The 14,971-nt window shown below is 40.0% G+C and overlaps 2 protein-coding genes across 2 annotated transcripts; both read right to left on the bottom strand.

Moving 5' to 3' along the window:
* Window positions 1-54: 54 nt before the first annotated feature.
* Window positions 55-6,224, bottom strand: LOC146454450 (uncharacterized). Its single transcript, XM_085095531.1, has 3 exons — window positions 5,530-6,224; window positions 1,505-5,484; window positions 55-1,460 (listed from the first exon to the last, which is right to left on the bottom strand). Exon 2 carries the CDS (start codon window positions 5,059-5,061, stop codon window positions 1,525-1,527), a length of 3,537 nt encoding a protein of 1,178 aa, XP_084951657.1. The 5' UTR covers window positions 5,062-5,484; window positions 5,530-6,224; the 3' UTR covers window positions 55-1,460; window positions 1,505-1,524.
* A 2,588-nt stretch (window positions 6,225-8,812) lies between these two features.
* LOC146454451 (uncharacterized) lies at window positions 8,813-13,914 on the bottom strand. The gene is made up of 3 exons (XM_085095568.1): window positions 12,161-13,914; window positions 10,984-11,082; window positions 8,813-9,106 (listed from the first exon to the last, which is right to left on the bottom strand). The coding sequence occupies exons 1-3, from the start codon at window positions 12,289-12,291 to the stop codon at window positions 9,058-9,060; spliced, it is 279 nt and encodes a 92-aa protein (XP_084951694.1). The 5' UTR covers window positions 12,292-13,914; the 3' UTR covers window positions 8,813-9,057.
* Window positions 13,915-14,971: the final 1,057 nt, after the last annotated feature.

Here is a 14,971-nt window from a genome sequence, read left to right on the forward strand (position 1 = left end):
AGGTACAGGGATCTAGCCAACTGGAACTCGACGAACAGCAGAGAATAGACAATCTTCTTCAATCCAGCATAGGTTTATTCAGCACTGCGTTTCTCACCTCGATGTAAACAGGACGTTATCTTGAAGGTAACCACGATGTAACCGATTTACAATTGTACGCCTAGTGCTTATATAGCTACAGAGTACAAAGAGTTAAAATACTTTCTTTTGTTTAAGACGCTTGCATGTTGTAATCGCACGAGGGTACAACAGACAAGGTCACTTATGAATATATTATTTTCACGTGCGCTTAATTGTTGAGAGTTCCTTATAAGGAGAGTACTTTTCCGGACTACATCCTTAACAAAGGAAATTGAACTTTGATTGCGGAAACTAAGCTTACATCAAAAGAATTGCTGAGTCGTAAGATTTCAGGACAAAGGTTAAGGACTCGCGTGGTCGAGCAAAGTACATGAGCCACGTACAATGAACTCTTACACGTGTACAAGCCACCTGTTGAACTAGAATAAATTAAAATAAGAACTCTTTGTTTGAAAACTCAATGCTGGTTTGAAATGAAAGCGAATGATTATAAGCGAAAAGTACATAAGATGAACATCTAAATATGAATCAGCAAAAGCGAAAACAAGTAAAATATCGAGCGATGAAACACATATTAATCGGTTGCTAATGCGACCGAGAATGTCCACTTCTCGTGTCCACATGCTGAGTTGATTAAATATTCCTTTCAAAATCTCAAAGCTATTGTTACTACCTGATTATGTATTCTATTCCAAATGAAAAGCTATTGAAATGCGCTTGCTAAACGTATTAAAGTGAAACGCGAAATCTCTCGTAACATTCGTCCTTCCTTAAATCGAGGCGTCCTCACCGAGCAAAATAAGTAACACTTAAGTTGTTCTCTAAAAGCGAACGAATGAATGGCAATTTCCTGGTGTAGTTATAGCTAACTATCATCACATTTAACTGATTACATGTGCAATAATAGACTGCGAATAAGACGGTTAAATATATTTTCTAATATAAGAACAAGTGGATAAAATATCGGACAACTAGTGGGTAAATGCGAGTAAATATGAATGGCTTAATACTAAACATGGCTAAATATGGTTTGTTCTCTACGCGTGCTAAAAGGTCCAAGAGTACAATTCGTTATTCTGCAACGAAAGCCTCGAAAATATAGCAACTATAATAAGCTATCGATTTTCTCTCCTAACATATCTCCCTCCTTAAATCTCGACGTCCTCGTCGAGCAAAAATAAGTAACACAAGGTACTTTCCTTTGTACGTTTTTCTACGCATTTCTTCTTATGTGACGCATAATGGTCTAAATAATTCTTAATCTTTGTAACGAACTTTTTCTTCTTTTCTGACAGGAGAGCGAGTAATGAAAATAATCGTAATACGTGGTATAACATCTCTGAAACGAACTATAATTCTTCTATAAATAGGCTACATTACTAGGGTATTTATCGTCTCACTACATCGAACAGCCATCTTTTACAACTGGTACATGTCCATTGTTTATACGTTCAACGTCAGGCTTGGTTTTCTTTTTAACTCATCTTTGGGCAAGTCCTGCGCAACGGATATCAGGCTCTCGTGGACCAAATCTCTGAGGGTAGTCTCCTTCTGTATTCTAACACCAGCTGGAACTGCAAACTTGGAATCTTTGAGGATTTCTACGGCGGTCTGTGTAGTCTTAAACGGTTCTCTGTGGGATTTCGGAGGTTCGTGTGTATCACGTGTAGCTTGATAAGGTTCTTTGCTATGGAGTGGGCCAGTTTCGCGGACTGATACACCTGCGTTACCTCGGTCAGCGCTTTCATTTATGGCATCGTGAAAAACACAGGACTTTTGTGTCGTCTGGAGAGCGGGCTTGTTGCTTTCCTGCATAATTGTAGGCGATGCTGCGGGTAGGTACAAAACGAAACAGACCCATAACAATAGGGAGTAGTGAGATACACTCCTATTTCCGTTTTGGCTTTCCTGGACTCCGTTTGCACTATGCATCTTGGGGTGAGGTTCTAGGTCAGCTTTTGTAGAGGTCTGTCTTCCTACAGATGTTGGAGAAAAGAAGGTTCCTAGAACAGGCAGATTGTTGCTGTGCTTTCGAGTCTTTTTGGCGTCTTTGGATCTTTTGAAGGTGATGTTGTTGTTGTCTAGGTCAATCAAGGCTCGGTTCTGCTGTAAAAAATCTCGGCCAAGGATAGCATCATAGGCAAGGTTCTGCATGACGTGAAAATCACAGACAAACTCACATCCATTCAGCTCGATAGGTACGGTAATCTTTCCTAATACTGGAACACGCTCTCCATTGACTGTCTGGATCGACGGTAGGAAACCATCTGTCATCTTAGGCGAAAACGGGCCATAAATCTTCTGGAGAAACTGTTCGTCTATGACTGATAAACACGCACCAGTGTCCACGAGTAACTGAACTGCTTCACCTGCAATTACACCGCTGGTGGTCAGATCACTGGAATGGAGACTTGCATCTGAGTGAGGCAATCTTTTCTGTACTTTCTCTGGACTACTTCTTGTTGCTGTGCTGACCAACACCTGTTCGGCTAAACTGTCACCTCGCTGTGACATCTCTTTGTTGGGAGTGCAATCTTGGGCTTGTAAGGCTTCTGTCTTTAACCTACCTTGATCTAGGTCAGAGGAGATCTCGTCTACGCAATCTTCCACCTCGGTACCAATGGGCTGTGCTGTAGTGGCGTTTGGAATATTAACGATCTGTGGGCTCAACGTTTTGTCTTTTGTTGCCGTTGTAGGCTGCGACTGTTTTATTGCGCGTAGGAATAAGTCAAATGCTGGCTTGAATTCCACAGGGATATTTGAGGCACCGGATCCTTGGTCTGTTACTGGCTCAGGGGTAGCTTGATTGTTGTTCAGTGCTGGAAACCTTTCACTTGCCACTGTTGCTGAAGGTTTGGCCTGTTGCGGTTTCCGGTTGCTAGGCGACATTACCGCGTGCTGTGTTGCGACCTTCTCATGCAAATTTGTTGGACAACGGACCATCCTTTGTCTGCGGCTCGGCTTTATTGCAGAAATCACGTTATTTTCACGGTGAAGCGGCGTGGATCTCCGAGCGAAATACATCTGTTCAGAGTTGCTTGGCGTTAAGTGGCCTACAAACTCCTCATCGTACAGGTCATCATCAAGGACTGCCAAACGCTGTTCTCGTCGATTGGTTTGAGAATAATTTCTATAATTATCCCTTGGTTGATTATAATTCGAATTCAGTGAATAATTTGGCCTGGGCGACTGTTGTGGTTGTTGTGGTGTTACTCGCGAAGCAAGATTTCTTCGTTCGGGACAACTTGTTTGTAAATGGCCAACTCTTCCACAAGTAAAACACACTGGACGACCATCGCGAGTTCTCTCTCTGGGTGGATCGCTTCTTGTGGCTTGTTGTCGTCTCGCCAATCCGGTTATTCTCGCATCTACGCGTCGGTCTAAGTCCTGAATCAAATTTATCAGCTTGTCCTCCATCTTTTCCACCGTTTCAAACAGGTTACGCTGGTCATCGGAGTTGCGATCATCTAGGGCAGCAATATTTGTTGTCCTTGTTCCCGGAGACATTCCAAGTTTTTCGGACAAGGCTTCAATGTTGGCGAGAACTGCGCTGTTTTGCTCAATTAATTTTCTGCTATCCGCGGTTGTATTTGCTGTGATTAAACTGGCGCTTGGAGAACTGAGGGAAGCTGTTTGTTGAACAAGACGAGTAATGTCTTCTTCGCGTCTTTGTGATAGGGCTTGTTGGATCGAATACAAAAGTCGCGCGGCATCTTCCGCTTCAGCATATGTTTTTGGTTCTTTCTTTAGAACCTCGGCCTGAATATCCGGCCGTAATCCTTGAACTAGGTAGCTGAGCTTGTCTTCATCTCGGAGATCCAAACAGCTAAACTTTTCGTTGAGGTCCGCTAGAAACTTTTCGATTGTTTCAGTGGCTCCTTGTCGTCTTACAGAAAGGGCTTGCCTGAGGCGAAGAGAACGATGGGCCGGGGCAAATCGTTCTTTCAAGGCATCTCGTAGATCCGTGTAAGAGCCTTGTATGACGCTTGGCAAATTGTAATAGAAGGATTCTGCGGGTCCTGATAAATGGAGAGCTAACTGAATAGCCGCTTGTGGACTGTCATCTCTGAGTCTTTTTGTTGCCAAATACAGGGCGAATCGTTGAAGCCAACGATCCACATTTTCGTTTTCATATCCATGGAAAATCGCAGGTTTCACCGGAGTGGGCTCTGAGGAGTGAACTGCGTCTTTCAACTGCTCACACAAACGCTGAATTGCCTGCGCTGGTAAATCTGATACTCCTCCCGTCGCCATTCTGGATGCGCAGTTGTTTAAGGCGTTGCTGTCTTCAGGAGTTTCACTGCTTGAACTGGTAACTTCTTCTTCACTGACGCTAAATTCGGAAGATGAGTCACTACTGCTATCTCCGTCGCTTGATTCTCGGCGGTGAACTAATTTCACCAAATCTGCGGGTGAATTGATGACGGGAGGCTGTGAAGGCGTCGACTTTTGCTGATTTTCCTCGCCCTCTCTTGGTTCTTCTAAATCGTCAGAATCGGAAATGTTCTCTACTTGTAATGCGATGCGGGCCGGACCGGCCTGTTGGGGCGTTCTGTATACAAAGGACTGTAAATCTGCGGGATCAAATTCGGGCGAATCTGGCGGATTCGTTGGACTTGCGGTTTCTCGTACACTTGGGTAGACCAAGGATTCGCTGCTTGAGTCAAGGCTGATATCGAGGGGTTCGCGTGTAGTAACGTCTGTTTGACCAAGCGTGGAAAAGGCTGTGGAGCTTCGAGGATGTGGTACGGTTCTATAATTCAATAAACTGGGACACACGCTGTCTTCTGGTAACTCGTTGTCGCTGGGAGATACTTGAAAAGGTAACTCTTCGAACAAGGCACTGATCTCCTCTTGCGATAAATCAACTTGAACGTAACTGTTCACTTTAACTTTAGGCGTACAGGAATGATATACGGGATTACTTCTTAAATTATATCTAGGCAATGTTTTTCGTATAACTTTCTTCACTGACTTCATAGGATTACAAATGGCATAAATATTACTCACGGTACTTGAACGGCGCTTGTAATCTTGTTCGGCGTTCAAGGGGTTACATCGCTTGCTGTCCTGTTTGACTGGAACTTGGCGTTTTCGTTTCTTCTTCGGCGGCTTCGCGACGATCCAGTTAGCCCCACTCTTCTCCACCTACTGTGACGACGGGTTTTTCCTTGTGACGACGGAGTTTTCCTTGCTCGAGCGCACGGGAGGGACAAATGGAACTTCAACGGCGACTTGACAATAACGGGGGGGAATTAGCTTGAGAGCACTCGCTCGCTAGCAAGACAGAGCTCGTCACAACTCTTAGGTACAGGGATCTAGCCAACTGGAACTCGACGAACAGCAGAGAATAGACAATCTTCTTCAATCCAGCATAGGTTTATTCAGCACTGCGTTTCTCACCTCGATGTAAACAGGACGTTATCTTGAAGGTAACCACGATGTAACCGATTTACAATTGTACGCCTAGTGCTTATATAGCTACAGAGTACAAAGAGTTAAAATACTTTCTTTTGTTTAAGACGCTTGCATGTTGTAATCGCACGAGGGTACAACAGACAAGGTCACTTATGAATATATTATTTTCACGTGCGCTTAATTGTTGAGAGTTCCTTATAAGGAGAGTACTTTTCCGGACTACATCCTTAACAAAGGAAATTGAACTTTGATTGCGGAAACTAAGCTTACATCAAAAGAATTGCTGAGTCGTAAGATTTCAGGACAAAGGTTAAGGACTCGCGTGGTCGAGCAAAGTACATGAGCCACGTACAATGAACTCTTACACGTGTACAAGCCACCTGTTGAACTAGAATAAATTAAAATAAGAACTCTTTGTTTGAAAACTCAATGCTGGTTTGAAATGAAAGCGAATGATTATAAGCGAAAAGTACATAAGATGAACATCTAAATATGAATCAGCAAAAGCGAAAACAAGTAAAATATCGAGCGATGAAACACATATTAATCGGTTGCTAATGCGACCGAGAATGTCCACTTCTCGTGTCCACATGCTGAGTTGATTAAATATTCCTTTCAAAATCTCAAAGCTATTGTTACTACCTGATTATGTATTCTATTCCAAATGAAAAGCTATTGAAATGCGCTTGCTAAACGTATTAAAGTGAAACGCGAAATCTCTCGTAACATTAAGATGGATTCAAAGTATTATTCCTTGACAATAGCCTACTACTGGACTAACAATAGCGTATTGCTAAGAAAGGTACTTACTGGGACCGTGCCTACACTGATACAGAGGTATTTTTGCTCAGTTTATGGCTACGCGGGAATAGTAGTTCTTAGCAACGGCTATTGAAATCCAAAATTAAAATTGGGGGTAACCACGCATATTTTAGAGACAATTAAGCAACAATTGTTCTTAAAAGCAGTAAAATGCAAAACAATGTTTGGCGTTTTACTCCCAATTGAAGCTTTCTTATCTCTGAAAAATACATGGTTAACCCCAATTTTCTTTTTTGATACCAAGAGCACTTGCTAAGTTCCGCTTTCTAAGCGTAGTTTTAAAGTGCCCCTAACCCTTTAAGTTGTTTTCTTTTGGTAGATTTCCATATCTGTTAAGATCTCATTTTCGAAAATTTTTTTTAGAAATATTGAATCCTTTTTATTTTACGAGCGCTAAAAGTTACTGAAATTTTTAAATTTTTGCGCTTTTTAAGCCCCGCTGGGCAAATTTTTGTCTCGTGGGCTCATTAGGAACGAGCCAATGAGAAGCGTCCAATAATTGACACTTTCTTAGCTGTGACGTAAGAAAAGGACACCAGAAGGATTCAGAAGGAATCTTATGCATGCTGATTCCTTTCTCTACATTTCGAGAGTTGCTGCATCCAAAAACCACACATTTTTCAACCATTTTCTCTGCTTACAATTGAAGCATTACCGCGAATCTTCGGATATTTTTGCACGATGTCCTTTTCTTACGTCACACTCCATATTTGGCCGAGTGGGAGACTAAGGCGAACGATAGGTGAAAATATCGACAAGACTGCCTTCACTTCTAGCGCTCGTAGGAAAAAAAGCATTCAATATTTCTCAAAATTTTTTTCGAAAATGAGTTCATGAAAGATATGGAAATCTACCAAAAGAAAACAAATTGAAGGGTTAGGGGCACTTTAAACTGCGCAAAAATATACTTGTATTAGTAGGCACCACCCATAGGAAACCCGAGTATCTCGAGATGTCCAGAACGTACGCGGAGTAACAAAAGTAAGCACCGTCCTTAAGATGGTTCAAAGTGTTGTTCCTTTACAATAGCCTATTGCTGGACTAAAAAATAGCCTACTGCTAAAAAGATACTTACTTATAATTATATGAAATTAACACTTCATAAAGTTAACACGAATTTTAAAAATTCGCCTTACTTTCTTTTTTAATGTTAACTTTCGCGTTGCGCGTTAATTTCTGCGACCTTAATTTCCATCATTTTCGCCCCAAATTCAAGATACACTCCAGGAAGGAAAAAGCATTCGTCGGTATCATGGACACTAGCTGTGAAGAACGCCCAAAGTGGCCAGATTCCTTTGCTTAACCCCTATTTTTAGGGACAATTCCACGTTGTTTGCATTTCGGACTTTCACACTTAGCCTCATTTTGAATTTTTAACACCCCATTCGCGTTAATTTCCATTATTGCAAAGTAATTTTTCCTACAATTCGCGTCATTAATTTAAGTCGTGTAAACTTCAAAAACCCTTTAAATGAACACAAGCGTTAATTCCTATAATAAGATAACTTAGGAGGTTTCGTGAATCTGATCCATAAACAACAGCGTTTTCTTAAAAACCACCAAGGAGCGCAACGTGCATATCACCAATAATAGTTAGAAAATTTCCCAAAGTTTAACTTGAGGAAAGTTTGAAAACGCTCCGACTCATATGTTTAAGAGAAGTTGGTTAGCTGAGACTACTAAAAACCAAGCCTGAGTGAGGTGAACGTACCTTCTCTTTTGAAAAGTGCTGTTGTTCCCACTTTCCTTAGCATCTATATGAAGAAAGTGGAGAAAAATGTGAACTCGGCGTTTCTCGTGGAATTAGAAAAATATACTGATTGATCACACAATGTGAGCTCTTGGTTGGCTATGCAGTTAACAAATCGACGGCAATTTTCTATGGTGTATACTCTTATAGATCATAAATAATAATAATAATAATAATAATAATAATAATAATAATAATAATAATAATAATAATAATAATAATAATAATAATAATAATAATAATAATAATAATAATAATAATAATGTAATTCAGTGTTATACACTTTCAACATAAGCGAGAGGGTATGTCTGGATTTCCCGCACAGTAAAACCTGGTTTTCACTAGCGCTGGACGCAAGCACAAGCATAAGAGCTTTATGTCAAGTGAAAACCAACGCGACGCAAGCAAAAGCAGTCATAAATCGCGCTAAAAACACTTCGGTATTTGTAGGCATCGTCCTTAAATAAATTATCTGATCTTATCTGATTTGATCTTCTACTTCTACTCGCATAAAGAAACTAGGTCGATACTTTTTACTAGTTACTCTTTGCTTGTAAGGAATTTCTCTTAGAAGAGGCCGTGATTTTTCTATACCTCTCTTGACACAGTTGATTCTTGTTTAGAACCGGCTATATGAACACCTGCCGGTAACGCAACAACTCTTTATGGTCAAAGATTACCTAAATGGAGTCATAAATTACCATTTCATTTATAAAATTAATTTCGTTTTCTAGACTACCTTAATTTACGACTAAATGATGCTCTGGACTTGATAGACCGAGCACCAGTCATTCCATGTCGAAACAAAGACGACGGCGAGTCACTGACAAAGCTTGCACGTGTGTTCATGTGTGGAGACAATTGGTTCTCGTGCTCCATCCAGGATACTGTAGTGTCTGTGGAGGACCTCTGATGTCCACCACTGGATTTAGGCTGAACGTGGGTCATGTTTCGTGTATGCCTCAGAGGCTTTCCTTTTTGATCCGTCAGGACCTCTGATCCGAGTACCTTGCGAAAGTCCCTGGATAGAAAAGCCTAGAATGAAGAGAGAACGTCAACTGGAGTGTAGATTTTCGGCGGTATTTGACTTAACGTCTTTTCAGAGTGCTTACCTTTTGTAAAAATATTTGTAAAACTGTAAATGGTTTGAATCCAGTGGTCATGTCATAAGTACGTAAATTATGATCATCCGGGTGAGTGTAGTCCTGAGAAGGACTGTTTGAGGTGACATTGGCTGACGTTTCGACAACCTGAGCAGAAGAAGTCGTCTTCATAGTGAAGTGAATTGTGGAACGTCAGTAGATTGCATAAATGTTTCCAGTTGTTGACCTCATTGGTCAACGAAGTCCAGATTATTATTGGTCGTTTGTCAGTTAAGCCATAACGCGATTGGCTGTGAAGACTGTAAAAAGTGATTGGTGCGCTTCGATCCGTCTTTTGTTAGTAAAATGTACGTCGGTTAAATCTCTATTAAATCATCATACACGCCACATGTTAATGGAGAAAAGGTGGGGTGTAATTTTCCTGCATCCGGACTGAACAAGCTTTTTTGGCTAATAATTTTGTAAATGGCTTAGTATTTTGAGGGGCTTACTCCAGGTAAGCAGGTAACCAGTCACCGTACTCTCTATAGAATAGGCTGATTTAAAAAGAGAAAGGGAACGTCAGTTGACAAAAGGCGCGCGGATGAAGAATACTCAAACGATAGTCGAAATGGACTCGCGTCCAGACTATTCCGCGCACTCTCGCGTCCTCAAAAACGTTCCCGTACTGTTGCTAAATCATCCTAGTATTAAATTACAAGGGCATTATAGAAATACATGAAGAAAAGCGTACAAGAGAGCAAGTTACTGATGTTGTTACCTTCACAAAGGCTTTAACGATAATAAGAAGATATTATCATTCACAGCATTATGGAGTAACGTCAATACATTTGAAAAGTATCAGTTTAACAACAGAAATTTCTTTTTTTATCTCTCTCTTCTTTTTGTTTCGTTCTTTTGTTACAGATTTAATGCTTTTTGCTTATTTGTTTGTCTCCTTCAACTTTCAAAAGCATGTTTTATCAAATAACTTGTATATCGTAATTTCATTTATAATATAGAAAAGAGTGTTTTACTGGAAAAAAAAAACACTTGTAAAATTCATTCGAAACTACATGAGGGCCTTGAGTGGCGTATTTTCCATATCCTCACTAGCAAGGATATTGATTTGGTCTTTTCCCGCTTTTCACGATTGTTTGTGCAATCAGTGAGTAAACCCAGTGAACGATAGATTTGTCTATAGAATGAAAAGTAAAATTACACAGTGGCTTGAAGATACGATTTTTTTTTTCTTGTGTTAAAAACACATTTTTTTTACTACTCAAAAATAAAATTCATATCCCCGACTCACCGTGTAATATCCTCTATTTATTGATGCACTTCTGATTATTTTTTAATCCTTTGCTGAATAAAATTCAATTTGTAAAAATACCATTGCCGTTAAGGACAGTGCCCCCTAATAAAGAAGTTTTATTGCGCAGTTTTTGACTATGCAGGAAAAGCAGATTTTAGCAAGGGCTACTGAAATCCAAAAAGAAAATTGTGGGTAACCACGCATTTTTTAGAGATAATTAAGCAACAATTACTCTAAAAAAAAAACAGTAAAATACAAAGCAATGTACAGTATTTTTTTCCAAATTGAAGCTTTATTATCTCTGAAAAATGCATGGTTACCCCAAATTTTCTTTTTGGATAACAAGAGCACTTGCTCAGTTCTGCTTTCTCCGCATAGCTTTAATCCGCGCAAAAATAACCTTGTATTAGTAGGCACCATCCCATAGGAAACCCGAGTATCTCGAGATGCGTAGAACGTATGCGTAGTAACAGAAAGTAGGCACCGTCCTTGATTCATACAAATTCGTGACTCACTCTGGTTCGTAAATCCCTGGTCCTGAGATGGTAGACAACAGTGTGTATAGACAACTGAGTTTGCTGCTAAAAGTGCGAACATAACGGCCGTGTACATCTCTGAGATAAAACAAAACAACAAGGGCTAATTTTTAATAAATCTTGCAACTGAACCCTTGTGTTTATGTACGAACACAAGAAAGAAATCAATAAATAAAAGAGTCCAAACCGAGTTCAACTCTTCTCTTATTGTCCGAGGGAGCAAGAGAGACTGGGACGTAAAGAGGAGACATCCTGGAAACGAGGCTGATAGCAATGTTTGTTCAGATAATTTTCTGCGTGCGCGTGTAGTTACAAATGTTTGCAAGATACAAGTATAAAAGTTTATTTTAATTGGTTCCAGGTTACATTAAAGGTTATTTAACAAAATATTTTGAACTTAAGTCCCTGTTTGATCAAAACTTTGCACAGTTCTGCCTGATTTTCCTGACTTCGTACGCACGGAAAGTTTACGCATCCGTATTAAGGGAGGAGGGAGGGGACGGGGTATCTTTTATCTTCACAAGCTAGCTACTCACAATTATCTTTATGCCCAAAATCGCTAATGGGCCGTTTATACGGTTTTGTGCAACTTTTAACGCACGTTGCTTAATGCAACTTCTGTCACGTTCAAGCCGCAGTTTCAAATCACCAAGGAGTGTATCGAAAACACTTATACAATACCAGAAGAGCTTCTGATTACCGTCCTCCTGCTTGCAGAACCAAATTATATAAAATTATTTACCATTGCTTTCCAAGGACCAAAAAATTAGGAATTGTCTACCCAAAGAGGTAACAAGTTCTGAGATTCTATTGAGCTTCAAAAGAATAATGTTCAACTTTCTTCTGTGACTTTTAAATTAGGCAATGCTTCACTTGAGTCCGCAAATTTACACTGTTTAAGAATGTGAAGAGACCTCTCCCGCATAAGCCTGACGGCTACTGGAGACCTTCTCACAATTCAATTTTTGAATTTATTATTACTGAATCGTGTTACACTTTTATATTTTTTCTCTTATTTAAATGTAAGTATATTCACCTTGTAATAATATGGCGTTTCAAAGATCTAGTTTTCTCACACAAGTCAGAAATCGCCCAAAAAAAATCTAATGACGTACCATCCTTAACTATCCACTAAGAGATCAATAAAGTAACAAACCTCTGATCTATGCTTTCCTCTTCGTGTTCAGGGTTACCTATCTCACTCGGGAGGGCTGGAATCAGCTCCGCGTCTGCCAACACCGGTGCCTCAGAACGTTCAGATGTCCTCTTCTTGTTGAGCATTTGCATTAGTAAGCTTAGACAAGGCAATTTCAATTTTATGGACAATTCGTATATACCTCTTACTAACCGAGTTCAAGGTCTGCATTGTAAGTTACGGACGGAGTTTTTTCCCTTGATTTTGTGCGCTCTATATATCAACGGGAAAAAAAAGGGAAATTAGTAACTTGGAGAACGGACCAAGAAAACGAGATTAGTAAGATAATAATTATATCCCTGAGGTCAATCGAGCGCGCGCAAACGGAAACTTTCAAATTATTGAGCCTTTGATAGCAGAAAAGCTGGAGGCGACCGTTTTCTTTTTTTTTTTTTTGTTTGTCAAAAAAAGAAACTTGTAACATTTGACTGCGAGCAGATGTGTATAAATGAAAGTGGCAGCTTTGTTCAAGTTTGAATGAAATCGAGAGCATTGACCGAACTTACATTAAAATTGAGTAATCTCTAGTGCGCCAATCGTTCCGGCAAAAAAATTCACAAAGTTATAGCCTCAAAAGCTGAAACCAAACAGAAATGGTCTCCTTGGCAATGCGCCTGGGAACGATTTTTGCTGCTAATATCATACGGAGAAATTAATTGTTAAAGTCACTATACTTGGCCATGGTGATGTTGTAGAACTTCTTTTCTGAATCCCGCACTCTTTCATCGCTTCTACAACCTGCGGGAAGGTTCACATTGATGATCGTTCGATATATAAATCACAAGCAGCACATTTTCGAGTTTGCTCGGAGAAGGTAATTTTCACGCGCGCCGTCTCGCAGTTTCCTCGCTTTACTATTCCTAAAAATATAAGGGACTGCTTGTAGTCTACTCTGCCTAACACAAATTATTAAAAACTGGATCATTATATAATGCAATTCTAGGGATTTGATTGGCTTAGCGGCCATGGTATGTCAGCCATTATACCATGACCAAAAAATAGCGACCATCAAATTGTCTTCTGGTTGTACTTGCACGATCTAGCAATATCTCGTGATTGTTTTTAATAAAACAATTATTCCACTCGCGATTGTTGGATATGAGTTAATTGTAGCCAACTTGGCGCTACGCGTCTCCCTGGTTATCTATCATATCATCTCCAACGCGCTCTCGTGGAATAATTGTTATTACTTTGACCACATTGACACTTTTCCGGACTCGTGGTAAGCCATCCTCGAGCCCAGGGCCGCTCTTCTTCCTATCCCCTGGAGAAGAGACCCTGGAAATGAGATCAAGTGATAACCGAATCAACCAAACCCATACGACTGAATTGGGTATTTAGATCATGCTTGCACCAAATGCGTCCCTGATTCAACATACTGTTTTGCAATAGGGCCATGTCGACTTGCAATGTGATTACATCTGTCCTAAACATAACTGCGACAAATAACTTGCCATCGCGTTGTTCAAACGTAGGAATATCACACTCGGTGTTGGTGTCGGTGCAAGTTTTTCATTGTTTGAACATTAATACATTGTTACGGAGCAATGGCAACAGGGTACAGAGAACAGAGAACAGCAAAATGTTTTTGCGTGATCAGATAATTTCCATTGCATTTACAGCAATCTGTTATTTAAGGAAGATGCCTTACAATGGCACACTAACGTAACATTCTATATGCGAGTAAAGAAGAGTTCTCTCAGCATTTCGCTTACTTTTTTCGGAGAAAGATTTTACTCCCACATCATGCAAACGGGGAAGACTGCAAGAAAACGTCGACAGCAAATTCACAACAGACGTCAAATTCGCATAAACAGGGTTCGCGTTGCCCTAAGGAAAGTACTTTACCCTCTGTCAGATTTGAGTTCTTGTTTGCAGGCGAGTTACACTTTTAGAGAACTAATGTTTTGTCAAATTTTACAAAATTCTAATGAGCGGTTCCTTAGAAAACAGTTCATTTCCACTGAAACTAGTCTCAATTTTTAGGCCAAACGTGCATACGTGGCTTTTAACTGAGTTTTCATAGCAAAGATGAAACCTATGCAAAAAGGCTTAGCTTTTCGTGAACTCACTTTCATTGCTGGGTGATAAAAAAAATAGTGTTCACAAACGAGAAACTGAATTATTTTAAGAACAAACCTCAACTTTGTGATCCATTTGATGTAAAATTGAGGGATCGCTCTATCGACCCCGTATTTGCTTACCACAACCCTAGTGCGCGCTTAATAGCGTCATTAAATCATTTTAAGCGCGCGCAAACTGTGTTCATACACCTTAAGGACGGTGCCTACTAATATCGAAGTATTGTGCGGTTTATGGCTATGCGGGAAAACCAGATTTTAGCAAGGCCTATTGGGATCAAAAGCAAAAACTGGGGGTAACCACGCATTAAAAAAAGCGCCAAAATATAAAGCAATGTATGAGATTTTTTTGCTAAATTGACCCTTAATTATCTCTGTAAAAAGGCATAGTTACCAACAGTTTTCTTTCGAGATACCAAAAGCATTTGTTGAGTTTTATTTTCTCTGTATAGTTTTAAACCACGCAAAAATATCTCTGTATTAGTAGGCACCACCCATAGGAAACCCGAATATCTCGAGATGCACAGAACGTATGCGCATTAACAATAGTAGGCACCGTCCTTAAGCGTTGAAGTATTTAGTGAGGGAGTGCTAATTGAGGACTATAAAAGAGAGAAAGCGACATAAGAAATGAAACTTGTGGGAGGTAGATCAGTTCACTATGGGGTGTATGCACGTGAAGTCATTGCCG

This window comes from Pavona decussata, unplaced genomic scaffold, assembly GCF_977016875.1.
Source record: "Pavona decussata unplaced genomic scaffold, jaPavDecu1.1 SCAFFOLD_302, whole genome shotgun sequence".
Taxonomy (NCBI): Eukaryota; Metazoa; Cnidaria; class Anthozoa; order Scleractinia; family Agariciidae; genus Pavona; species Pavona decussata.